General features: G+C 36.9%; 1 protein-coding gene across 3 annotated transcripts in view; it reads right to left on the minus strand.

The window, feature by feature from the left end:
• Positions 1–27,155, minus strand: part of PTPRN2 (protein tyrosine phosphatase receptor type N2) — a 753,919-nt gene that overhangs the window by 500,598 nt on the left and 226,166 nt on the right. For all 3 annotated transcript variants that reach the window (XM_087946244.1, XM_087946246.1, XM_087946245.1), the window contains 4 exons: positions 19,691–20,144; positions 14,871–15,113; positions 12,680–12,720; positions 11,180–11,568 (listed from right to left, as the gene is read on the minus strand). In XM_087946244.1, coding sequence (XP_087802370.1) covers positions 11,180–11,568; positions 12,680–12,720; positions 14,871–15,113; positions 19,691–20,144 — 1,127 coding nt within the window. The remainder of the gene's footprint in view (positions 1–11,179; positions 11,569–12,679; positions 12,721–14,870; positions 15,114–19,690; positions 20,145–27,155) is intronic.

Raw genomic sequence — 27,155 nt, forward strand, 5'->3', positions numbered from 1 at the left:
AGACGGCCAAGTGAAGCCACTAGGGCTCTGGATGCAAGATTGGCCCCTGGCTGAGCGACACTCTGTCCTCCGGTATCCTCCAAGGTCTGGAAATGAAAAGGTTTACTAAGTCTGCAAACCATGGCCTCCTGGGCCAATGAGGGGCTACAAGGATAAGCTCTGCTGTTACCATCAACAGTTTCTGGATGACCCTCGTGATCAGGGGCAGAGGAGGAAAGGCATACAGGAGCTCCTGTGGCCAAGGGCTGCATAAGCGATCGTTCCCTCCGCCCCCAGAACTGCAAATCTGGAATAGAATCTTGGGAATTGCGTGTTGTCCTGGGAAGTGAAGAGATCCACTGCTGGGCATCCAAAGCGCTCTGACAGTTCCTGAAACAAATCGGGATGCAAATGCCACTCCGCATGGTCAATAGTGGCCCTGCTAAGCCAGTCAACCTCAACATTGGCCACGCCTGCAATGTGCTCAGCTCTGAGCGATACCTGGTGTCTCTCTGCCCATAAACAGTGCCTCCAGCATCAGAGATTCTGAATGAGTCCCCCCTTGGCGGTTAATGTGTGTCTTGGTAGACACATTGTCAGTCAAGATTAGGATGTCCTTACCTGAGACCATGTCCCCTAATTATCTCAGAGCCAGATGGACCGCTCGAAGCTCTAACCAATTGATACTATGGTCCAAATCTGTCTGTGACCATTGTCCTTGAAGCACCCTGGATTGAATGTGGGAACCCCAGCCATGAAGACTGGCATCTGTGGTCAGCACTAACCTGTTCGGTTCCTTGAATAGGAGTCTCATGGAAAGCACCTCAGATGACCACCATCTTAAAGATTTAAGGACCAACCGAGTTAATCTGACCTGTAAGAGGGAACAACTCCTACCTGTCTTCTGATAAGGTAGAAGGAACCATTGGAGTGACGTGGCATGCAGTCTAGCCCAGGGCACAATAGGTAATGCAGGATATCATTTTCCCCAGGAGGTTAGAAAGCATAGCCAGGGATACTCTAGGTTTAGATTTCACTTGTCCAATTAACTCGGTGATACTCTCCTGACATTCTAGGGATAAGGATACCTTGCAGGAAATAGTATCTATTACAGCTCCCAGATGGAGTAAGGTATTGGTGGGAGTGAAGTGGCTTTTGGCCTCGTTGACAGAGAAGCCATACTCTTGGAGCACCTGAATGGTGATCTCTAAATCCTCTACAGCTCTAGATGGGGAAGATGACTGGACCAGTATGTCATCGAGATAACACTGGACCCTAACTGGTATAGCCCTGTTAGGAATGATAGTCACCTAAAAGTTGGATTGGAAATATATAAACCAGGAGATTAATTTAATACTGTATCTTTAAGAGAATGCTGTAATTGTGATTGGCTGAGGTTCCTCTGACGGCCATAAGATGGAACCAGAAACCTGGTTTCTTTCTTCTTGCATTTCCTGTTTTACCGTATTTGCCTGATCGTCGTTCTACTTGGATTGCTGTGAGTTTTTGCAACGGTTAGCAAACTCCATTTACTGAACTCTGTTTATGATACTTCACTTCGTTTTTGGATTATCCCTGGACTGATTGTTTTGAATACTAACTGCTTTAACCATGTATGATTTGGACTGTTTGTTGGACTTTGTTTACCTGTTTACAGGAAGTAAAACCTACATTTTACTATTCAGTGTATCTGTATGTTGGTTGTGTGTTATTCAACACCACTCTCACTATGTTTCCCTGAGTGCACTCATTCTCCTAACGGGGAATACCTCAACAAGCCCTAAGGTGGGCTGCCATGGCTGCCAATAGCTTCGTGAATGACCTGGGGGCTGAGGAAAGTCCACAGGGCAAGGCCCTGTATTGGTAGTGCCTCCCATTGTAGCAGAACCTGAGGAATTGTTGATGAGCTGGGATAATAGGGACATGGATATAGGCCTTCATTAAATCGATGGAGGTAAGGAAGTCCCCCTCCCTAATTCCCTCCAGGATGGACTAGAGTGAATGCATCCTGTATTTCACCCAGTGGTTAAGGTGCTTCAAATCCAGAATTGCCTTCCATCCCCCCGAGTCTTTTGAGATTACAAACAATATGGAATAGCATCCCATGCCTTGTTGACCCTCAGGCACTGGCTGAATAGCCTGAATTCCCAGCAGGTGCTGAATAGCTGTTTCCATAAGGTTCCTTCTCTCTGCGTTCCTAGAGATAGGGCAACAAATGAAAAACCTTGGGGGCATAGAGAGGAATTCTATAGATAGTCTGGAGCAGACTGTCTCCAGGACCCAGATGTCAGTGGTTACTTCCTCCCAACGCCTGGCAAACAAGGCCATATGTCCCCCAATGGGAGGGTTGGTCTCCATTTTATCTGGGGCATCGGAAGGGATGACCCCCAGCCCCTCAAAAGGGCCGCTTATTGTTAAAAGGACGATTTCTACCTGTCCTGTCCTGGCTTTGTTCCTGCCTGGGGGCGAAAGGCCTCTGGGGTCTGGGAAATCCCCTCCTGTTTTGGAGGTCCTATAATAGGAGCGTCTGGCATAGGGAGTTGGTCTATAATCACTTTTTCTGGACTTGGATGGCAAAACCTTCCCTTTGTCCTTGGAGTCCACTAGGACCTTGTCCAGAGCCTCTCCAAACAATTTATCCCCTTTAAATGGGACCGTGGCCAACCTCCACTTGTGCCTCATATCAGCCTGCCATTGCTTTAGCCAGAGCAAGCGACGAGAGGTCACTGTTCCCCCTATTGCCCTGGATGCAAATCTGGCAGCACTTAGTGTGGCATCAGCTGAAAATTCTACTGCTGCCAATAGTTTGTTCACATGCAGGTGTGATCTGACATCGTCCTGTGGAATTTTCTCCTGTAGCTCCTGGAGCCAGATGAGAGAGGCCCTGTTGAAGAAAGATGTGGCTGTGGAAGATTTCACTGCCCATGCTGCTGACAGGTGTGTTCTCTGCAACATTTGCTCAGCCTTCTTGTCCTCAGCCTTCAGTGAGTCCTCAGGCTCCCCAGGGATGCCTGTGTTGGCTTGCAGGGCTGCAACTGGGGCATCAACATCGGGCACTTCCAGGGCCTTGGAAAGATCACCTCCTACATTAAACAATTTCTTGTCTAGGGAGGAGGGGCTTGGACTGGACCCGAGGGACAACCACTATCTTTGGATGACTGTGGTGAACAACTTCGGCACAGGGATGACATCTGCTGTGACTGTTTTCTCAGAAAACAATGGGTCATTGGAGTCTTCAGAGGGGTCTGCAGGCTCCTGCAGTTCAGGGACTAAGCCTCACCCTGTGGCCTTTTTGGCCTTAAAGAGGAGAGATCTAAAGATGGCAGGTTGGAACAAGCTAGGGATAGAGCCTTGGTCAACCTCGTTGAGGCCCTCATCATCGGAATAGTTTCTGACCATCAGCTGGTGACTGTCAGATGTGATGGAGTGGGAGCTTACAGCAGGAATATACACACCTGATTCTGTATGTAGAGAAAGATCATCATCATAATGAGACCTGTGTTTCCTACTGCGTCTGGATGAGGAAGTAGAAACCTCTGAGGGAGAACCTCTGGTCTGTCTCAAGACAGCTGACACTCCTTGCCTCACTGCCTCATTTAACATAGCCTGCATATTAACCTGGAACTCAAGTTCCTGTGCCCTAACTGGTCTGATTGCAACTGACATGGGAGTAAAGGTTGCTTCTGGAGCCATTCTGTGCCTCTGATCAGTGACTGTCAGTTGCTCTGTTGCTGGGCAGACAGAGAAGAAATTTCTGATCTCAGAAGCCTCAATAGATTCCTGCTCTGCAGTCCTGTCAGTTTGCAGTTGCCTCTCTCCTCTCGATAATGGATGTTCCTCATTTGGGTGGGAAATTATGCAGGGCACCATTTCCTCATCATTTTACTCTTTCCCTTGAGCCCACACTTTATCCAGCACCTTGTCCCTGTGGTGCTCATCCCTCTCTGCTGCCTTGGAGCCCTTTTGGGTTCCTGCAGCCTTGTCCTTTGGCTTGGGGCTGTAAAATGAAGCCATCTGTTCTGGGGCTGCTGGGCTTAGAGAGCGTGATGGTTGTTGAGCTGCCCCCTCCGCTCTCCTGACATCACGGCTAGCCTTTTGTGATTCTGCCATCTCTGACTCCAACGATCTTACTCTGGAGTCACCCTGATCATGCTGCAGGCTTTCACTTTCCTAAACCTACTCTCACTACCTGTACTCTTCGCTGCAGGTCTTCTGCCCCTTTAAAGGCTACCACGGTTAATCTCAATGTCTCCAACGGCTGAAACCGCTGGGAGCCTCCCAAGCCAAAGTGCGGGAAGGAGGTGAGGATGGTATTCAAACTCCTCCTGCAACCAGAACTGTAGTACCTTGTAGATCGGCCCTCAGCTGATCTGAAGTCCAACAACTGGGGCAGAGCCCCAGCCATGCTACAGTTTGACAGCTTTCAAAATGGTAGACCGGTTCCGGCTTGCAATAGAATTCAGGATTGGTGTTTTTATTCCTATTTTTCCAATCAATTTGAAAGGATTTGTTAAATTTGCTAGAAGAAGAAATTAACACATCGTCCAACAAGCTGACTGAGTCAATTTCTGGGGAGGTCCCTAGCAGCAGTGGGAGTGTCATCAAAGTTTTGACAGACTCAGTCCAATCACAGGCAGAGACTGATCACCCACCCAATCCTGAATGCTACCTCCACCACAATGGAGAACAAAGAGGCTTGGTTTGCTTGATATACTTCTTTTGGACTTGCCTCATGACAATCATGTCTTCTATATTCTGTTGTGGCACTGTGTCTCTGGAAAATTCCTTTCCAAGACAGTAATAAGTCTGTTCAGGAGAATGCAGGCAAAAATCTTTCCTGCAATGAATAGCAGTGAGATACTTCTGTAGTTTCTGCAATCTCATTTGCTTCCTTTGTTTTTATAGACAGCTCCAATGAGGACAACTTGGAAATCATCAGGTATTTTCACTATGGATCAAATGACTTCCAACGTGTCTTAGATCTTGGCAGGAATGCTCTCCTGCTTTGTTGCTTTATTTGAATTCATCTTGACATCATTTTTGTGATCTCAGTGTTTTTGTCTGTACTTTTGACTGCAGATACTTAAATTTGCCTCTCTTTTTTTTGAGACAGATGATGGATTGTTCTGCAAGTCGGCATAGACTTTATTCTTGGCCTGTAGGCAGCTGAGGTAGTCTCATGGTCTTCATCAAACCAGTCTTGATGTGCCCTGGTTTTCTGTTTGAATACAGTTGTTGCAGTCTAAGTGATGACATCTTTAAACTGCATCCACTTTTCAGAACAGGTTCCTACAAGTAGTAAATTGCCAGATAGTTTTTCATTAACTACATCTTGTAAGTGTAGGACTTGGTCTGGGCCTTGCAGTCTGCCGATGATGAATGACTTTCCAACAGTCCTTGAGTGCTTGGCTGCTTAGGCTATAAAGGGGCTATGTTTAGGACCAACTAGAGCAGCCTCTGATCTGTCCAGCACTCAGCACCTCATATGGTTAGGGTATTGATGGTGTATTTAAGATTGCACTGATATACCAATGACATAATCAAGTAGATGCCAATGATTGGACCAGGGATGCATCCAGGTAGTTTTGTATTTGTTTGCATAGCTTAACATTGTGTTAGCAATGCACAAGTTGTGCTCGAGACATTTACTCAGAAGCAGCAGGTAATTATTTACTTTTCTAACCCCATGTTTTCCAAGGACACCATCCCGATTGTCATTGTCTGTCCCTATCGTAGCATTAAAGTTGCCTGGAATGACTGATTTTCACTGGCAGAAGTTATTCAAATAATCTGGTCCAAGTTCTCATAGAAACCTTCCTTGTCTTCATCTGGACTTGTGAAGTTGATCCATGAATGCTGATAGTGGTGAGATACTGGCACTTGCTGACAGGAAAGTGGAATTTTATAATGTGTTCATTTATTTCAAAGTCAAGATGAGATGAGTGGACCCATCATCAGAATGACCATATACCTTGCCAGTAGTGTACTGAAATCAGGAAGAGATCTCAAGATCAAGCTACAAAGATGCTGTAAAAAGAAGCCTATGTCAACCAAGGAAACGTATAAACTATGGCTACTGGCAGAACCCACTGATGACCCCCTTTACCACCACTGAAGCTTCCAATGGCTTTGAAGTTAGGCAGTAGCCAAAACTGATACAAAACCATCAGTAGTGTCAAAGAATACACACACACCCCAGTTACTATAACAATGGACTTCCTTTGCTTTCATTGTGCTAAACTCTGTGCTTCCAGATTGGAATTGCAGAACCACCTTTCTGTCCACAGATTAACCAAACCACGTCTTCTTCTTCAAACCCAAAATATTTATATACCCATTTATATTGGTATATAAATATCCCACAAAGGCATTTTTTTGTGCAGAAAACATCAGATGCTACCAGACAGGTGTTGTTTACAACTACCCTCATATCAAGTCAATTTTGTAGGTTTGTCATTTCACTCCTTTTCAAGCCTAGTCTTCATTTAATAGACTGCAATAGATCTACTGATATCAGTGGAATATACTCTAAGTTATTACTGTTTATTGATTACAGTAGTTCTGTTTTAACTATATCTAAATCTGAACTCAACCTATATTTGGGGAGTTCTATTTTGGACAAAATAGAATTTGTGTTGTTAATTGAAGACACAATATTTTAGAACTGTTTTGCTGAAAAATAATTTGGAGAGGATTTTGTCTATCAGCAACAATATAAATCACTATAGATTACAAGACTGTACAAATCTGAAAGGCTGCCTCATAAACTACAAGAGTTCTTTCGCTAACAAGCTGCCATTTTGACAGGTCTTCAAGCCACCACAAATCTTTTCTTCAGCATAAGGAAAATATTTATGCCATTTCCATGGCATAATTAAAATACCTGATGTTTTCTGTAAAATCACAGGATTGGGATCATGACTGTGAATGAATCATCTCTCATAATATTTTAAATATATTGCAGAATACTTTTTTTAGTCACAGCTGAGCTTACAAAGTAAAACAAGCTTCAAGTTATTAACTCCCTACATGTAAGTTCTCTTTTGTCAACAGAACACTGGTTTCTTCTGAGAGTTTCATTTTTTTATTACAACCAATAAAATTCTAAGATACAAAAACTACAATGTAGAATTTCAGGAGGAATAGCAGAATTAAAAAGAGGGATACTTATCTGGAATAATACTCCTAATATCTCAAAACAGAGAACATTATAAGAACAACAGAAACAAAGGCAGAATATAAGGAATAAACAGCAGGATGACAGATTAAATAGATGGAAAACCAAAGCTATGCATGGACAGCGCTTGAAAAACATTGAAGGAAAATGTGATGACAACTTGACATGGGCATGGCTTAAGAGAGGAACCACCAAGAAAGAAACAGAAAGTTTAATACTTGCAGTTCAAGAACAAGCACTACAAACTAATGCCATGAAAGCAAAGATACAAAAATCCACTGACAATCCAAACTGCCAACTTTGCAAATACGAAATCGAAACTGTTTCACATTTAATATGTGAATGCAGCAAAATTGCACAAACTGATTAACAAAGCTAGACACGACCAGGTTGCTAAATTAATCCATTGGTCATTATGTAAATAATACAACTTGCCTGTACCCAAAAAGTCATGGGAACAAAAAGTGGAAAAAGTTATCGAAAATGACAACTACAATGATCTAATAAATATTGATTTTACAGAAGACAATGTTGAAAAAGCACTACGCAATCTAAAACCATCTCTATCTATTGGACCGGATGGAATATGTGACTACTTCTTTAAAAAGCTATCCACTGCCATAGCCGAACCTCTAAGCATAATCTTTGAAAAATCTTTCAGGACTAGCTCCTTGCCTAACCTATGGTCACTGCCCACGGTCATCCCCATCTTCAAAAAGGGGGACCCCAGCCTAGTTGAAAATTACAGACCAATCTTCTTATGCTGTGTCACCTGTAAAGTCATGGAATCAATTATTAACCAATCCATTATCCTCCACTTAGAGACAAACAACCTACTCTCTAATAAACAATTTGGTTTTAAAAAAAATATCCTGCAACTTTTACACTGCAAAACATATGGACTACACAACTCGATCTGGGCAAAACAATAGATGCAATCTACATAGACTCCTGTAAAGCCTTTGATTCAGTGGTACACAACAAACTACCATTAAAACTAAAATCTTATGGTATCTCTGGACATTTGCATAACTGGATAGAAGCATTCCTGTCAAACAGACAACAAATGGTCAAAATTAGAAGTGTCATATCAAATTCTGTACCTGTCAACAGTGGTTTCCCCCAAGGCAGTGTACTAGGACCAACTCTCTTCATACTCTACATAAATGACTTCTGTGATCGTATTAAGAGTAATTGCATTCTCTAAGCTGATGATGTAAAGCTATTTAATACCACAGATAATTATGCTACCCTTCAAAAAGACCTCGACTATGTATCAGAATGGTCAAACAAATGGCAACTTCAAATCTCAACAAATAAATGCTCTGTCTTTCATATTGGCAAAAAAAATCAGAAAATAAAATACAAGCTGAATAGTCAAGACCTTGATGATCCAAACTCTGTCAAGGATCTTGGAGTACTCATCTCTAATGATCTAAGTGCTAGAGCCCACTGTAACTACATAGCCAAAAAGGCATTAAGAGTTGTTAACCTAATCTTACGTAGCTTTTTCTCTGGTAATATCACACTACTAACTAGAGCATACAAAATATTTGCTAGACCAATACTTGAATATAGCTCATCAGTCTGGAACCCGCATTACGTATCTGATATTAACCCAGAAGTGAAAGTCCAGAAATACTTCACAAGAGTTCCCCACTCCTCTACTCATTGCAGAATACCTTATGCCACCAGACTTGAAATTCTAGACCTTGAAAACCTAGAACTACACCGCCTTTGGTCTGTATATAAAATCATACATCGCAATGTCCTACCTGTCAATGAATAGTTCAGCTTCAACCATAACAATACAAGAGCACACAATAGATACAAACTCAAGGTTAACCGCACCAAACTTGACTGCAGAAAATACGACTTCAGCAACAGAGTGGTCAATGTTTGGAATACTCTACCTGACTCTGTGGTTTTTTCCCCAAACACCAAAAACTTTAACCTTAGACTGTCTACTATTGACCTCACCCCTTTCCTAAGAGGTCTGAAAGGGGCGTGCATAAGCGCACCAACGTGCCTACCATCCCTGTCCTATTGTTTCTTTTATTTTTCTTATATGTATCCATGTATTCATAACTATGTTTATACTTATACCTATTATCTTGTAAGCAATTGACAAATTAAATAAATAAACAAATAAATAAATAAATAAATAAATGCCAGATGTCGCGGTTGTTGAAAACTGAAATGTACAATTTATTGATATCACTGCACCAGAAGACGCTAGAGTCAAAGAAAAAGAACTAGAAAAAATAATGAAATATTGCAACTTGGCCATCTAAACTACACAGTTATGGATGAAACACATAACAGTGATACCCATTGTCATCAGGGCACTTGGTGCCATGTCCAAGAATTTTACAAAACACATCAAGAAATTGCAGCTTCCTGCAATAATACCAGCAGAACTGCAAAAAATTGTGCTAAGCAGAACATCATATATTTTAAGAAGATACTTGCTTGATATTTAGGATGCTGGCAGCAACCTGTATCAACCATTAGCACCAGTCACTGCTATTTGCATGGGTGGGATTCTACAGGTTCTCACCTATTCGTTGTTAACATTTTAAGCAGTTTGGAGAACCGGTTGTTAAAAGAAATTACTGCCCTAATCCTGTAAGGAAGGCAGGATGGAAACATTCTGGTGTTGCTTACAGAAACTGCCTCTCTGTTAACCCTTATTACATTCTTGGCAGGACTAGACTTCCTGTCTCAGGAACTTCTCTGGAATTTTTTTTCCTCCTTTGCTGGTAGTTTGCTTGTGTGGAATGAGCATTCAAAGTTACAATGGTACTGAAAAAAGATACTTATGACCATTTTTCACACTTATGACTGTTACAGCATCCCCACAGTCATGAGAAGCCAGGCAAGGAGATGTGTGCCTCAATATGAGTGATATTGAGTTGGCCATGCCCAGAGAATAACATGACCACCAAGCCACGCCCACCAACTAAGCCACAGAACTGGTTGTTAAAAAAATTGAATCCCACCCCTGGGTATTTGTGATACAATTTTAAATGATCAGTTGACTGAGTTTCATGTTTAATGAGTAAGAGATGATGATGATGATGATGATGATAATAATGATGATGATGAAGAAGAAGGAGGAGGAGGAGGAGGAGGAGGAGGAGGAGGAGGAGGAGGAGGAGGGGGGGGAAGAAGAAGAAGAAGAAGAAGAAGAAGAAGAAGAAGAAGAAGAAGAAGAAGAAGAAGAAGAAGAAGAAGAAGAAGAAGAAGAAGAAGAAGAAGAAGAAGAAGAAGAAGAAGAAGAAGAGAGAACTGAAATAATGTAATTAAACAAAGCCAAGTTCCATTGAATAGCTCTTTATTTGTTTCCTCAAAAGCAGAAAAATGAAAAGGGAAATATTAAAGAATAAATGATCTTTAATAGTGAGATCTGTGTAAAATGCTTTAGTCTTTAAAAAAAGGAAAGAAAGGTTTTGACAATGATTCAGCTCAAAGTTCACTGGCCTCCATAAAGTTTTCTTTAAAAAATTATTGAGTTTAGGAAGAGATATAGAATTAACTTTCTAATTCAAATATGAACTTAATAAATTAGGGAGAAAAATATCATATATAATATTGATTATGTTTACTACTGTGAAGTCTACAATTTAAAACACATATCTTTCAAGCCATCAATACTTCTTCTCTGCAAATCAATAGATCAGTAAAGGACAATGTGTGAAATAGACATATAGTCTTCTTTTTAAATGTTTACATAGGAAATATATTAGCTATTACTTTTTTAGCAAAGCAACAAGGGAGAGATATTAGCTGAGAAAATAATATTTTATTTTTTTCCCAAAAGGGGAAAATATGGACATTCTGGAAATTTCTATCCAACACTCCTCAAAGATACCAGATCAGGCAAATATGATCTAGCTATATTTTTGGAAAAATATGGTTTAAGAGGCAGTGTGCAAATATATTTAGAATCAAATTTTAAATGATTATTCTATCATCAATGGACAGCAAGTTCATAAATAAAATTTTAATATCCGTACTTACTCTTTCTTTGTCATGATGTAGCCATATTCTTCCACTTTAGAAGACTTTGCATCTAACTTGAGGCCTTCTCCGATCTTTTCTTGAGTTGCTTCATAAACACTTTCATCTTGAAGCCACATATTCTTAATCCAGTGATGAAGCTCACTTGGTTCCTTGGACCTGGGTTCAAACTCTGCTTTTTGGGGGGCAATTAGTTCTCTTGAGAAGGTTTCACTCTTCACATTTTCAATCCCAACCTTGACTTCTTCAGATGAAGACAAAAGATCTAAATCATCTGATTTTTTCATTTCTGTTTTAAAGGATTCTTTGGACAAATATGACCTTGACAGATTTTCAGGAACTATATTTTTACTCAGGAAATCTGGTACTTTTGAATCTAGATGGTCCTCCTATAATAAAAAAAACAACAAATTACACCTGATTTATTATAGTTGCTTGTGTCTAATTCATCAGTTCAGCTTTACAGTAGAAAATTTACAAAAAGCTTATGCTATAATAATTATTTAAGCAGTTTTATATTGGAAGGCTTTCTTGAGGATGAAAAACTCTGGAATTCATCTAAGCTGAAAGTTAACTTCAAACACATCCTAGGTTGCAGTAAAGAACAAAGAAAAAAACCCCACTTTTCAAGTCAATTGTATTTTATTTTTCAAGAGGCCACACATTTTGGGACATGTTTCCAAACACATCTCCTTTATGGGTCTCCATGAAAACACTCAGTGTTGTTTGCTAGCAAATTCCTAAACATTAATTCATAGCTTGGAAGAATTTTAAAAAACCACATTTTAAGCAAAATGGTTTTAGCTGTATAGAGTACAGTGAAAACTGTTTTTAGCTATGATACATCACTTTCCTTCAGCTCTTACTGATACACACTATCATTTTTTCAATGCTGAAGAAAATAATATGCTTAAGTATACTTTATAGATTTTGAGCACAGGAAAACTGCTATGAAAACCAGCTATTTTCCTATACAAAATACATTTGCTAGCTCCATTGCTAACAGAATGTTCCCAATAATGTCCTTTACCCAAATTATTTAATCCAAGCTGGATAACTATATGTTCTCCCACAGAATATTTTAGCAATGAACTCTATTAGCATTATTTTAGGGACAATATTCTACTTAAGAACTAAATCATTTTGATATATTCTGCATTCCTTTGGGTTTTATTGGTCAGAGGGGAAAAACATTCTGAATAGGAAGAATTTAGATTAAATCACTACAATCCTAAACAAATTTATATGATTTAATCAAATATATTGCTAATGGCACCAGTTAAACCTTCCAGCTACATTAAATATTTTAATTGTTTTAGTTATACTGAGTACTTGCAGTAGTGACAAATCAGTAGAATTAGGTGTGCTTACATTCATCATGATGAACCTTCATTGGCATTGCCTTATTATCCTAGAAACTCTAGCCCTATCATTTCTCCTATACATTAAGAAAAAAATATACAGGAAAAAAATATTTGTGTATTTGTGTTGTTAACTTACCTCTTTTTTAACTTCAGCATCAATGTTCCATGCCCCCTTATCTGTGGAAGCAAGCATTTATTGTGAGACATAAAATACAGACATTGTTTTGGTTTTTTTTTTGGTACAATGTGACATTTTTATTGTACAGTAAACATTACAATGTTGTGGCTAAATGACAAAAGTAAAAACATAGATCAAGTTTGTCACTTCAACTCCATTTGCACACTTTGCTAATGCAAGATCAATTGAAGCCATGCTGTAAGAGTGCATTACATTAATTAGTTCAATAGTAAGGCTGACAAATTTACCTCTGTTTATCAGTGCCTGGAAAAAAAATCAATAATTTGTCCTGCTAGCCTAGAAAAAAATGTTTACGGTAATAAATGAGAAACTGTAGTGGATTTATGACTCAGGTGTTTCTCAAGAAAAGGCTCTTCTTGTGTCTTTCACTTCACACTTAGAAGTAATTACTTCAGAATTATAGTAACACCACATTATTAAATATTAGAAATGGTTACTGGATTAAAAAGAAGACTCAACCTCAAACCCACTATATACTTGTTTCTATCTTAGATAATTTTTGTTAATTTTAATGTTTAATATTGCTGGTTTTATCTGTTGCAAGCTTCCCAGAATTGCAAGATAGGTGGCATATAACTTTGATAAATAAATAATATAGAAGAAACATTCTATTGCACAAAGTAAGCCAGGAAAAAGAAAATCTACAGTATAGTAAAAGATGTTTATGCATTGCTATGAATTAAGAATAAACTAATGACAGATCCTTTGAAGTTCATGTGTGCTTCACATATAAGTAACAACGATGATAAATGGACAGATACATACATGCACATGCTATCTAGATTCCTAGCATATGTTTCAATGAGCAGTAATGCTGCAAGCTTTATTATCTGTATGTTGCTTAGAGTCTTCAGAAACAAGCAGCACAGACCAAGGTAATAAAATTAAGTAATAATAAGAAACCCCTGAATTCAAGAACACACCATTCTTATAGAACAAGACGTGTTCATAAGCTTGAAAATTATTCTCAAAAACATTTGCTTTTTGTATCTAATGGATGTATCATTGGGGTAATTGAAATGTTTAGTATCGTTTGGATAATTGAAACTTAGAAGATACATTGCAATCAATGGGGATAAAGCTAATTATGACTATTTAAGTCCTGTTGACTTCAAGGGGCTTCCTTTTTGTACCACTCAGAACAGATCTAATCCTACATATTTGGAGGATATCTACTAATCCTCTACCACTCTATCACCAGAGGTGAGAACTGATTCCAACCTTTTGGTCTCCAAATATGTAGGATAAAAGTATTAATAAAGGTATTAAAACTTGCCTTTGCTGGTTGGGCTGTGGCTTCAAGAGGGCACTCACTGCTGGAAGTGGTTGATGAAGTAAGAGTTCCTGTCTCTTAGTTCTGGTTTCAGTATAATTTTTGAAATCTTAATCTATGTAGCTTTAATGTCTTAATATTCCAATAATTTTTTCTACCTGTTTTATAACTCATAAGCTACCCAGAATCACCTTACAGGGGAGATGGGTGGCTTAAATTTTTAATAAATAAATAATTAAATAATATGCAATAGTTAATTCCAAATTGAATCATATTTACATTAGAGTTAAGTATATAAAGCTCAAGTTAATCAGTATCACTAAAACAACAAAGAATGATCACTAATTTTAAATGCAATACTAGTTTTAAGGGGTGCATCTATATCTAATGCACTTATGCAGTCCTAACTTACACTTTTTCCATTCATCCCCTGAATTTCCACTGCAAATGTTCCAAAGGTTTTAATTACTGGTAGTCCATGCTCAGATGCAGAAACTTCCTTTAAAATCAGTGGGTAAGAAGGAAGACCACTTAAGACTTTTCTTTGTCCAAAATTTTTCCTTCTGAAAGACACCACCCAATCCTCACATTACCCTAATCCTAGCTCACTAATACAAACGTCTATGAATGAACAGTGTCACAACTTCATTTGTATTCGCTTATTATCTGGATCAAATTACAACTGAGTGGTAATTACCAGTCCCATTCTTGAACACAGCATAATCATAACAAAGGAAACAGGAAAGCAGGAGAGAAGCTAAGGTATCTTTTCTCCTGGTAGAACTTTGCAAGGTATTTTAATCTGATTATGTAAAAATTTAAAACAAAGGAAAGCTACTGTACTGAATATAATACCTCGCATGTGGAAACCTTCATTCTCTCCCATTTCATATTTTTTCTCTCCTTCTGCATCCACTCCTGTTGCAGTTCTCTCTCCTTCAACCTTCCCAGGGGCATTGTTCTTTTCTCCATTTGTATCAACGATTTGAACAGCTTCAGCAATGATATCAGCCATCTTGTCTAGCTCCAATGAGCTCAACTTATCTACATCTACATGGTGTTTCTTCAGGTCTCTCAGAACATCTTGAATAAATATTTCTTGAAAAAGAGGGGAGGGGAAGAAGCTTGATTACTTATGAAAAGTTTAATATTACATATAAGAAAAAGAGAAGCAAAGCATTGCTGCTTTAGTTGCAGTCCTCAATAGGAAATATTTAATTATCTACCTTATTCAGTGCTAATAGGTATAAATAATACCCTCAGAAATATTTTCTTTTCTTTTTCCCAATATGTTTACTGAATTGATTCAATTAAATAAATTTTTAAAATTATTTTCTTATATAAGTAATTGTATAATGGCAAATAATGCCTACTAAAAAAAAGGATTTGACATTAAGTGATAGTGAAATATGCTCATACCCAGACCAATAATCTAATATTCCTGAATACAATAAAACAATTGCATGTAACAATTATTCTATAAATAGACATTTACTTCATTCTACATCAGGTGTCCCCAACCCCAGGGTTGCGGCCCATAACAAGACCGTTGGCTGTTTGGAACTGAGCCGCAGAAACAGTGGGTGAATCTGCACGTGCATTCCCACGTGTGAGCAGCAGGTGAGTGTGTGCATGCATGCTCCATTTGCGCAAGTTGCAGGTGTGTGTGCCTGCCACTCTCACAGAACCATGCCCTCTTCCCCAGCTTTAAACTAGAGACTGATTACTACTCCCTCCTCATGCACAAAACCAGTGACTTTGGACTGATAGAATCTAGGTAATATATAATAAATGCTTATCAAGAGCAATAATCATACAATGTAGTATATCTTGAAAATAGGAATGACAGTAATAGCTATGCCAGCAATAGAATATATATCTTTATTATACAAGTTCTTGAAAGTTAAAATATTAACAATTTATGTCAATACATTATTGCTCTTTTTTCAGCTATGTATAATTAGCACCACTGCTTTTGAGTGGAGCCCACGAGTTTCCTGTATTTTAACCTATGCCTGAAAGCAGTGAAAAAGTGGGAGAATTCTACAGCAAGCAGCTCTTGAACTTTCTCTGTTTAGCTTCCAAGTTTTGCTGGTCTCCAAGAAGACTTATTATTGTCTGAACATAACAACACTTTATTCCTCATCTCTGGATGTATAAACCCTGATGTATAAAACTACAGGATGTGCCTTGAGCCTGCATTATGGGGATTCTTTGGTCTAACGATTCTGCCATGAATGCCTCTTGTAATACTGTCTTTGGATTGCTTAACTATTCTGTGAATCCTTCAAGACAAAGCACCAGAAGAGTGTTGCAAAAAGATGTAAACCCCTTCTAAAATGAAAGGAATAGCTCTAAAACCTCATTCATTCCACCCATTCCAGTCATCTCATCACTTTACTGAACCAATCACCAGGAAAACAAGCAAGCAAATATAAATTCTTATTATCTTCATTACTCCCCCCCTCTTAGGAAAGGAGGAAGAGGAGGAGAAGGAGGAGGAGGAGCTATGTTGCTTTGCATGTACACTGAGAGTCTTTGCACTGACAATTTCCTTGAGTGTCAATCACACTTGGCCAAATGAAGCATTTATTCCCATATATTATACGAGAATATAATATAATATATGGGGCAAATACATATACTGGTATTTGTCCCATGTATTGGAAAACTTACTTAGACATGAATTTATAATTAAGATAAAAGAAATATTAATATCCATTATATTTAAATATAAAAATGTCTTTGTGCTTTTAAGAATTCATTTGAATCCATATCAGGAAATAAGAAGGAAGAAGATATTTAGTTTACAATGTACTAAAGGACTAACTAGCCAAACTAATTGTACATGGGGTGAAAATGTAGCATATATGATTAATTTGTAACTCCACGTATTATATGAATCCTCATCATGGATAATGTTAAGTATGCATGTGTAATGCTACCCTAGCCATTTTGAAGGTAAATATATCACTGAATATTAAGCAATTTTAACTCAGGTTCCCTTTCTCCCTCTTTTTCCTCCATTTGTTTCCACATCTTAGGCATATGATTTTAAATTTACTTTCTCACATTCAAGAAAAGACTCTGAATCAGGAAGTCAAGTTCTACAGTAAACTTAATTCAGATGATTTCTAAGTCTGAATTCTAAAATCTTACCTGGTAAGATTATCATAGTCAATGTTGATATAATTAAACAATTTGGTATTAATCCATTAGACATATACCGGTAGTATTTCAAGGGACCAAAGTAGACTTTGGGAAACTTTGAGTTCTACTCTTCCTTAGGTATGAAAGTTAGCTGTGTGATCTTGGGCCAGCCAATCTCTCAGCTCAACTCATCACACAAGGTTGTTGTGGGCAAAACAGATTAAGGAAGGAGTATTAGGTATGTTTGGCATCATGAGTTATTTATAAAAATAGTAAAGGCGACACACAAATCTATTCCTAAAGCAGAGCTCTCATACCAGATTTTTTTAAGCCCGCTACATAAATCTCAGCCATCTTAAGAAGACAGCACAACATCCCTTAACCTGGATACAATAAATTCAAAGATAAGTATTCTGAAAAACTAGTAGCTAAAAACTATTTTGAAACTAGTAGCTTGTTGTAAAATAGGATCAAGTAGGAAAAGCTCACAATGCTACCTCAAACATTTATATGTCAAGCATAGGCTTATTAAAATAAATTTTAACATTTCTTTATAGAGTTTGCTTGTTTGTAGCATTGGTTCAATTTATGTCGCAGCTAGCTGTTCAGCAAAATCCTGGCTGCTGTAAAATAACTTGTTTCATTCTTATTCCCTTTCACTTCTTTTCTTATTTTCTATTAGGCCTTATCTCTCTAGTCCCACCCCCAAACCTCATAATCTATATAGCAAAGCAAAGTTGCAATCTCAAGCAAAATAAAAATAAAGGGAAAGAAATGAAATAGAAAATGAATGGCCAACGGCCCAACTCCAGAGTCCACTAAACAGCAGGTCTTTTTAATTGAATAAGTAAAACCAAAATAGAGAGGGGGGGGGAATCTTCTTTGCCTATAATGTGCTGTCTCGCTCTGAGCACTCACTAGGATGCAGCCCATTAAAGGAACATCTTCTGGAGATAAACTTCTTATTAAAGGTAACTGATACCTGTATGTAAAACCTAGCCCTTGCCACCAAAGGATGTATTCCTGCTATTATGAAAAAGTATTTCTCCAAAGGAAAAAAAAAACCTGTACATTTGTGGTATATATAGCAATAGTTCTGAACAATACTCCATACATTACAAATATATAAGGTTTTTAAAAGCTGGCAAAAAGAGCTGGGTATGTTTGGTATATGAATCATCTTAAAAATGAATATATATTATTAAATGAAGGAAAAGATAATGTTAAAATTTCTTCATTTGCAGCAAAGTCCAAATTTACAAAACAAAATAATTAAACGTTTGTTTTTTAATGCATTCACAGCATTATATCTAGACACTGCAAAAGTTTTATCAGATTCCATTATGCCTATGGAAGTCTAATAGACAAAATCCAATACATTCTGCAGCACATTATTCTCTGTAACTGTTAAGTACCCAGCTCTATGTAGACTCCTGCTAAGAAAGGTGAAAGAGGACTGTACATGATAATGAAACCAGCATGGACATTGTTTGCATTAACGGTAGACGTGTTCCGGAGGTGTGTGGTGTCACCCATGCCTGCATTTACATTCCATTTTGCTTTTGAAAGCTATTATCAGACAGGTGCCTCACCATGAATGCTGTCACTTTAGGCATGTCCTCACTAGGCTTTCTTCTCACTAAAGAGAACACTTCAATTGATTTTGTGCTTTCACAGCAAAAGAAAAGGAAAGCATACAGTACAACCAGCAAGTTATGTCAATTTGAAGAAAATAAACTTCTCAATGTCCATGCATATTATCAACCCCTGGTTCCAAGAAGTTCTACAAGAAGCATGGGTAACCAGGATCTCATTGATTCCCTATTTGCCATAATTCAATGTGGAACACAAAAGCCCATTCAATTGTAGTACAATTTATCTGAAGCAATGGTGGGATTCAATTTTTTTTACTACCAGTTCTGTGGGCGTGGCTTGGTGGGCGTGGCAGGGGAAGTATACTGTCCATTCAGAGGTGGTATTTGCTGGTTCTCCAAACTACTCAAAATTTCCACTACCGGTTCTCCAGAACTGGTCAGAACCTGCTGAATACCACCTCCAACCTGAAGAGATGTGACAAAAAAGATCTGTATATGAATATCAAACCTGGATGGTAATTTCAAACTGGCCGTTTAGGACTTTACACTGTAGTTCTTCACTGAAGAAACTGCAATTCTGAAGCAGACTGAACAATTACAGTAATTGTTATCATCCTTAACTATTGTTATCTCATCCCATGGAGTAGGCTTTGGCTTAAATCTTGTTCAGGCTTTGGCTTAAATCTTGTCCACCCTGAAATGTATACTGCCCCTCTCCTGCAGCTCAAAATCATCAAGCTCATTAACACGAACCTTTGAGATGCCTGTCTATCATTATTACATTTCCAACTAAGCAATTTTTGAATTGAAATAAATTCTAAAGAATCCCAGGGTTTCCTGAACACAGGTTGAAAATCAGTGAATTAAAAGGAAACAAAAATAAAAACAAGATGAGCATGCTTACATGGATAATGTATATGAATCCCTTACCATCTATTGGAGTTAGAGAAAGCTTCAAATCATTCTGTGTAGATCCAGACACCAATCCTGATACTGGCCTCTGTAGAAACTGTGGTTTCATCTCAAAACCTGCTAGCTTTTCTTTGGATGTTATTCCATCAAATTGGTCAATGTGAAGAGGTTTAACCCTATTGTCATAAGGATAAATTCCTTTAGTCCTGCTAACAGATGAATCTCCATCAAGGTTTTTGGCTGATAACTTCTGAGTGATATATGCATTAAGTGTCATCAATAAATCTTTCCTGTCTAATTTTTCTTCAGGTTTTAGTTGAAATGTATCCATCTGTGATTTGCTGAAGCTCCTCGCAGGAATGTTTTCAATATACTTTGAATGGACAGGTACAGAAAAGGTCATAGCAGGTGTTTTTCCTTTAGAATTCTGCATCATATAATTGATCATGGACCTTGGTGGAATGTTGCCAACCTAACAGGAAAAAGGTAAATTGCATTAGAATTATTCTTAGGTTAATCCATTATATTCCACCAAAATGTTGATTATAACATTCAACTCTGTAGGAATGCACATAGTTGATTCTTCTGTTTTGGGCAGGAAGAAGATAACCTATGTTATATTTACCAATGGATTCTTTTCAACCTGTATATATAATATAAAAACATTCCTTACTGTTTACTTATTATACAGTAGGCGTATGGATACAATATATTTTTCCTATATTTAAAGAGGGATTTATGACGCCATTGAAATACTAATCTCTTAACTGTTTCATCATTCTAGTTTTTGAGCATTTAGAATAATAGGAGCTTGATCTTAAGTTTAGTTAAAATTAAAATCCTCATGTTCTTTGTTTTTTTTTAAAAAAAATTATTGGTTTTTAAAACAAACATAAACAAACAAAACATAAAAACATCAAGCCATCTTCCATATATATACATACAGTGTGCCGGTTGGTTTACAAATTGTTTTGTGCTTCCATTTCGTTGTCTTCAATTACAATTACATTGTATATACTCTCATATTTTCAATCAAATATTAAATACATTAATATCATTATTAATCAATCATTTGACTATACTTTTATTCATTCATGTTTTACGAAATAATCATATTTTACTTAATTTGTTTTATGACGGTTCATATTATCATCCCAAATCTATCCTAAAATCATTTTGTAGATATAATAAGAAAAGAATACGTCTTTATATATTTATTATTTTCTAAAAATCTACATATTACATTACTATATTTTATTGTCTAACCATTGATAGAATAGATCCCAAATTTTATAAAATTGTTTATCATCTTGTTCTCGAATTTCAAATGTCAATCTACTCATTTCAGCACATTCCAATATTTTCTTAATGATTTCCTCCTGTGATGGTGTTTTCTCATTTTTCCAGTTTTTAGCAAATACAATCCTAGCCACTGTTAATATATTTACAATCAGGTATTTCAAGTCTTTTCTATATATTTCAGGTAAAATTCCCAATAAAAATATCTCTGGTTTCAAATCTATATGCTTTTTTTGTCATTTTTTCCAACCACGTGTGGATTTTAGTCCAGTATTTTTTAGCATCCGCACAAGTCCACCACCTATGGTAATATGAGCCAGGTGTCTAATGACATTTCCAACATTTTTTGGATTTATTCTTAAACATTCTTGCTATTCTTGTCTGGGGGAAATGCCACCTGTAAAACATCTTATACAAATTTTCTTTATATGCTGTTGACATTGTCATTTTATAATTTTGAGACCACAGTTTTTGCGATCATGTTCTTTGTTAAAATGCAAAGAAACTTCCAAATCCATGAAAATGAAATAGAAATATGCTAAAGAAATGGAAAGAACATATCAGCAGTTTGTAGGGTCACTGAAGAGTTAAAGGTTATGAATACTGTTTTATTAAAAATAACAAGAAATCCAAGGAAGGGGAGGAAGGATTGTTATTAATGTAACAGTAAGTTTTAAACATTAAAAAAAAAAAACCATGTAGTCACCAATGATTAGTAATGATTTGATAGAACATGTCCGCCTTCTCAGGCAACGTAGGCAGGGAACAGACTAGATGAGCTAATTCTGCTTTAATGTAAAGCTACATTTACAGAATCTTTCTGTCTAAAAATACAAATTTCTCACTATCTCGTTTTATAGCCTGATACATTAGGGAGGATCTTTTTTCAGTTTCTTTCTCTGCCCTTTGGCAGCTTTGGACTCCCAGTCCCTTATCTGATTGCTCCCTAGCCACCATTATCTTCCCACCCTCCCAAGGTCTCCCAAAGTCATTCACACATAACATTATGTCATGTAATCAATCAATCGAAATTTAAATAACTTAAAGACAAAACATTTTAGTTGTTTTCTTATGTATTCTTAGACATTATTTCAATAATATAATTCATATCCAGAATGGTATAAAGTATAGACGAAATAAATATGGGTTGAAACTAAATTAATGCTGGTTTGCAGATGGATGTATAAAAATTGCATTTTTGAAGTTTATTTCCAGAAATTCAGATGCTAAACATGTCATTGTTGTCCAATTCTGAATATCACCTTTCCCCCAATTATTCCTGAAGGAGGAGGATTTTTTGGGGTAAGCAATGAAAGGGAAGGTGAATGGGAAGAGCTGTCAGAAGCTCCTTTTCGGAGAGATTGGGGTTCTTTCGATATCACTTTTTCCATTATGATTCCACTTTTCCTATGACAAGACAACTAAACCTAAGCAGTCATCTAAGGCAGAGTACTCTGTTCCTATGATGCAAAACCTTATAGAACACAGAATAGCAGGATTTGAAGGGACTTTGGAAGTCTTCTAATTTGCAAAATATACAATCTGGGTCCTTAAAACCCGATGGGTTTTAAATGCAGAGAGAAAAGTCTCAACATTCTAAAATACAAGGAATTTTTTTTAAAAAAAATCCCTGACATTCTTGTAGCAAACAAGTCTGTTGACAAGAACAAGACAGAAACCTCAAGCAGTCATACACAAATTGGGTGGAAGTGTCAATCCCAGGCTAAGCTGGTATCAAGAGAACAGCTTGCCAGGTCACAATCCAGCAGTCTGAAACACTATTCAAAAAAAAAATCCTAATTAAAAATATGATATAAACAATAATAAAGCCTAACTGGAAAATATCCTCATTTCTGGCAATCAATCCAAAGTCACAGAGGTTGAAAATATATATGTTCATATTGAACCTGCAGTTGCAGTATTAAATTTTAAACAATCACTGGCAAGATAATGTCTGGACAGAGGCTTAGTATTATTCAGTATTTCCTGTCATTGCTGTAGGGAAAATTCACTATGTTATTTTTCATTGTGAAACAGTGGAAATCAAGTTCAATGATATACCAGCCGAACAAAGTAGGACAACATAGACCATATAGTAGTGCTTAAAAGTTTGTGAATCTTTGAATTTTCAATATTTTAATATGACCTAAACATTTCCTAAAACATAATATCCTATGGAAATAACGTTCCACAGAGGGATGATGAAATCAAACATAAATTGTTGGCCTAGAGCTTTATTTATCTATTACTAAATCTATTTGGCACCCCAAAGGTGAATCTGAGTGGCTTACAGTGCAATAAAATATGCAAATATAAATATAAAAACAGATTAAAATTATGAAAAAAAATCATGAAAATATTTACATTTGGCAAAAAAGCAAAGACTACATTCCAACATAAAAACCTTATCTCATCTGTGAAACATGGTAGAGGTAGCCCTAAACTTACCTGCTTAGCAACAGTCAAACAGTTTACAACAGACACTCTCCAAAGCCACTTATGACTTGGTTTTGAAGTTCTAATAGCCTCTCACCCTCTGAGGTCACAAGGTCGCATTTTGGGCAGTTGGCAAACAGTCTGCATTTACAGCCATTTGCAGTGTCCCACACCACATGACCACAATTTATTACTTTTTTGCCAGAAACTGGCCTTTATTTCCAGGTGTTACCCAATAGGAACAAGGGATTTGCTTAACAAATGTGGCATTCACTTAGAGACTGTGGTGTTTGTTTATCCATCACTGCAAAAAGGACACAAAATTGGGTGCAGTCACATGGTGATCTGCTTAATACATGATTTGCGACAATAATTCTGGGATGAATTACAGTTGTAAATCAAATATTATCTCAGTGTGTTATCATGGTTTCGGCTTGGTTTGCTACCTAGTATTTAGTATTTATTTGATTTGTCAATCGCTTACAAGATACAGGTATAAGAATAAATAGTTTTGAATACATGAGATAGAAACTTATAAGAAAAATAAAAAACAATAGGACAGGGACGGTAGGCACGATTGATGCGCTTATGCACCAGGCCTCTTAGGAAGGGGCTGAGGTCGATAGTAGACAGTCTAAGGTTAAAGTTTTTGGGGTATGGGGAAGAAACCACAGAGTCAGGTAGAGTATTCCAAACATTGACCACTCTGTTGCTGAAGTCGTATTTTCTGCAGTCAAGTTTGGTGTGGTTAACCTTGAGTTTGTATCTATTGTGTGCTCTTATATTGTTATGATTGAAACTGAAGTATTCATTTGCAGGTAAGACATTGCAATGTATGATTTTATATACTATATTTAGATCGGACCGGAGGCGGCATAGTTCTAGGTTTTCTAGGTCTAGAGTTTCAAGTCTGGTGGCATAAGGTATTCTGCAATGATTAGAGGAGTGGAGGACTCTTCTTGTGAAATATTTCTGGACTTTCTCAACTGTGTTAATATCAGGTAAGTAATGTGGTTTCCAGACTGATGAGCTGTATTGAAGTATAGGTCTAGCAAATGTTTTGTATGCTCTAGTTAGTAGTGTGATATTACCAGAGACGTAGGATTAGATTAACTACTCTTATTTGGCTATGTAGTTACAGTGGTCTCTAGCACTTTGATCATATGAGATGAATACTCCAAGGTCCTTGACAAAGTTTGGATCCTCAACAAGGTCTTGACTTTATTTTATTTTCTGATTTTTTCTGCCAATATGTAAGACAGAGCATTTATTTGTTGAGATTTGAAGTTGCCATTTGATTGACCATTCTGATACATAGTCAAGGTCTTTTTGGAGGGTAGTAGTATTGTCTGTGATGTTGAATAGCTTTACATCATCAGTGAAGAGAACACAGTTGCTCTTAATATGATCACAGAGGTCATTTATGTAGAGTATGAAGAGAGTTGGTCCTAAAACACTGCCTTGGGGGATACCACTGTTGACAGGTACAAAATTTGATAGGATGCTCCCAATTTTGCTCTGACCAAGCAGCTTGCCATCATAGAGGGAATCACAAGTTCTGAATTATATCTGCAAATTGTACAGGAAAAATATCAGGATGTCTGTCCATGAACTGAAGTTCAAAAAAAATTGAAGCAAAACATGCAGGTTGAACAACCAAATAGTATCTAAAACAGAAAAAAAAAATGTTTTGAAATGGCCAAGTCAAAGTCCTATTTTTAATCCTTTATAAATATTGTGGAAGGACCTGAAGTGAACAGTTCATGCAAAGAATCCCACCAACATCCCCGAGTTAAAGGTATTCTGTGAGGAGGAATAGGCTTCCTCCAAGCCAATGTGCAGGAATGATCAACATTTATCAAAAACATATAGTTGCAGTTATTACTACCCAACGGGGGCCCACTATTTACTGAAAAGTTGCAAAAAAAATCAGTATCACTCATCATGGGATTCTGTTGGTCAAGAATTTTCTTCCAGCACAGATAGTCTCTGGAATGGTATTGATTTCCATAAGGTAGCTGAAATAGGAGCTGATTGTCATGATTTTTATCAGAAATTTGGCCGATTCAGTTTCAGAATATCTTTTTTGCAGCTATTTTATTGCCCGGGCAGTCCAAAATTACTTCATTGTAAATTTAGCTCACTTTCTGTAATGTTTAGATTTATAGGGATTCTGAAATTATCTGTGGTTGAAGATCAGTTAAAATAATTATTGTATATTTTGCAGGATTTTGCAACCTAAAAATTTAAGGGATTCAAAACATACTCTGATTGATATTATATTTGTCAGGCATGAAAAAGTAAGCCCACGTGTGAAGATTCAATTGAACTGATTTATTGATAAAAGCTTATGCAAGAAATCTTCTCAACAAATAGTCAGCACCTGGTTAGAATTAGGGCCAGTGGCAATAAAGGATGGGTTGGAGTTAATTCTTTGTCACTACATAAGGATTCTAGGCTGACCCCACATTTTACTCCTCCCACTGGTTTTATTAGTCCTTCTTCAATATTCTAGCCAACGTCCCACATTTGTAGAATAGAAGATACATAGAATGATATAGAAAAAGTTATATTTGGTTCAAATTTGTATCAGGCAACAAAAACTTTGATGTTCTCTGAACAAGATCATCTAGTAGATTTGCTTATTGTTATTACACAAAGGATTTATATATTGGTATATGAGAAGCTCTTATGAAAAATAATGCTATATTAGAAATACTGCCAGATGATCTGGTGCACAGAAATAAACCTAAATGATAACCACAGAAAAAAATTAAAAATTGTGTTTGTCAAAAGATGATTTAATATCAAAATAATATTAAAGCTCCATCAAAGTTTCTTATTTAAAAAAACTATGCTGTAATTAATTTAAGTAAATTTATTGTATGGCAATGTGAATCATGCAAAATGTTAGTCATGACTTAACCTAATGCAATAATTTGTTCTAATAGGAAATAATAGTAATTATCTTAGTTTGGAAGCACTTTTCCATTCTAAATCCATGGTACGTTTTGATAATATACTGTATAATATAGCAATTACAGAATGTCCCTTTCAATTCCATAATGGAATAAATTATTGAATGTGCTTTGAGCAGATAGAGTTAATATTCACTGAAGTTTTCATACAAATATTTCTAAATTATTTGTTAAGTTGAACCATCACTTGAATGAGGATAAACTTTCTTTTTTCATATATTCCAAAATATAGTTTTGTTGACCCACCATGAATGATGTAAATGACCTAGATAATATTTCATATGAACAACAAAAAGAACAGAACATTATCTTGAAATATAAAGTCAGATTGACTATGACATACCACCCATTAACTTTAGATAAGCAAGTGACCCGTCAGAAAGAAAATGTCAAAGAAGTGCACATTATTTCATTCCTTTCAAACTGGTGAATATTAGACTATCCACATTTAAGTGGCTAAAATAGTTTCTCAGAAGTCATAAAAAATTGTGGTGCACTACATGAAAAAGTAACTACTAGAAGTAATTTAATTATCTAGAAAGTACATAAGACACTCAAGAAAATTCACTCATATTTAAAATGTCACTAGTTAAAATTATAAGCAAACTTTATTTTACATGAAAGAGAAACAAGTCAACCGAATGACACCTTTTACTCAGTTTACCATAATCTTTTTATGAAGAAACTTGGTTTGCCAGCTTTCTATCATTACAAGAGACTGTGATACTATACATTAAAGTCTCAGAAAGTGACCTATGTTGCATAAGATG

The sequence above is a fragment of the Notechis scutatus genome, chromosome Z, assembly GCF_049901735.1.
Source record: "Notechis scutatus isolate UNSWTSFEM ecotype Mainland chromosome Z, rNotScu1.2, whole genome shotgun sequence".
Classification (NCBI taxonomy): domain Eukaryota; kingdom Metazoa; phylum Chordata; class Lepidosauria; order Squamata; family Elapidae; genus Notechis; species Notechis scutatus.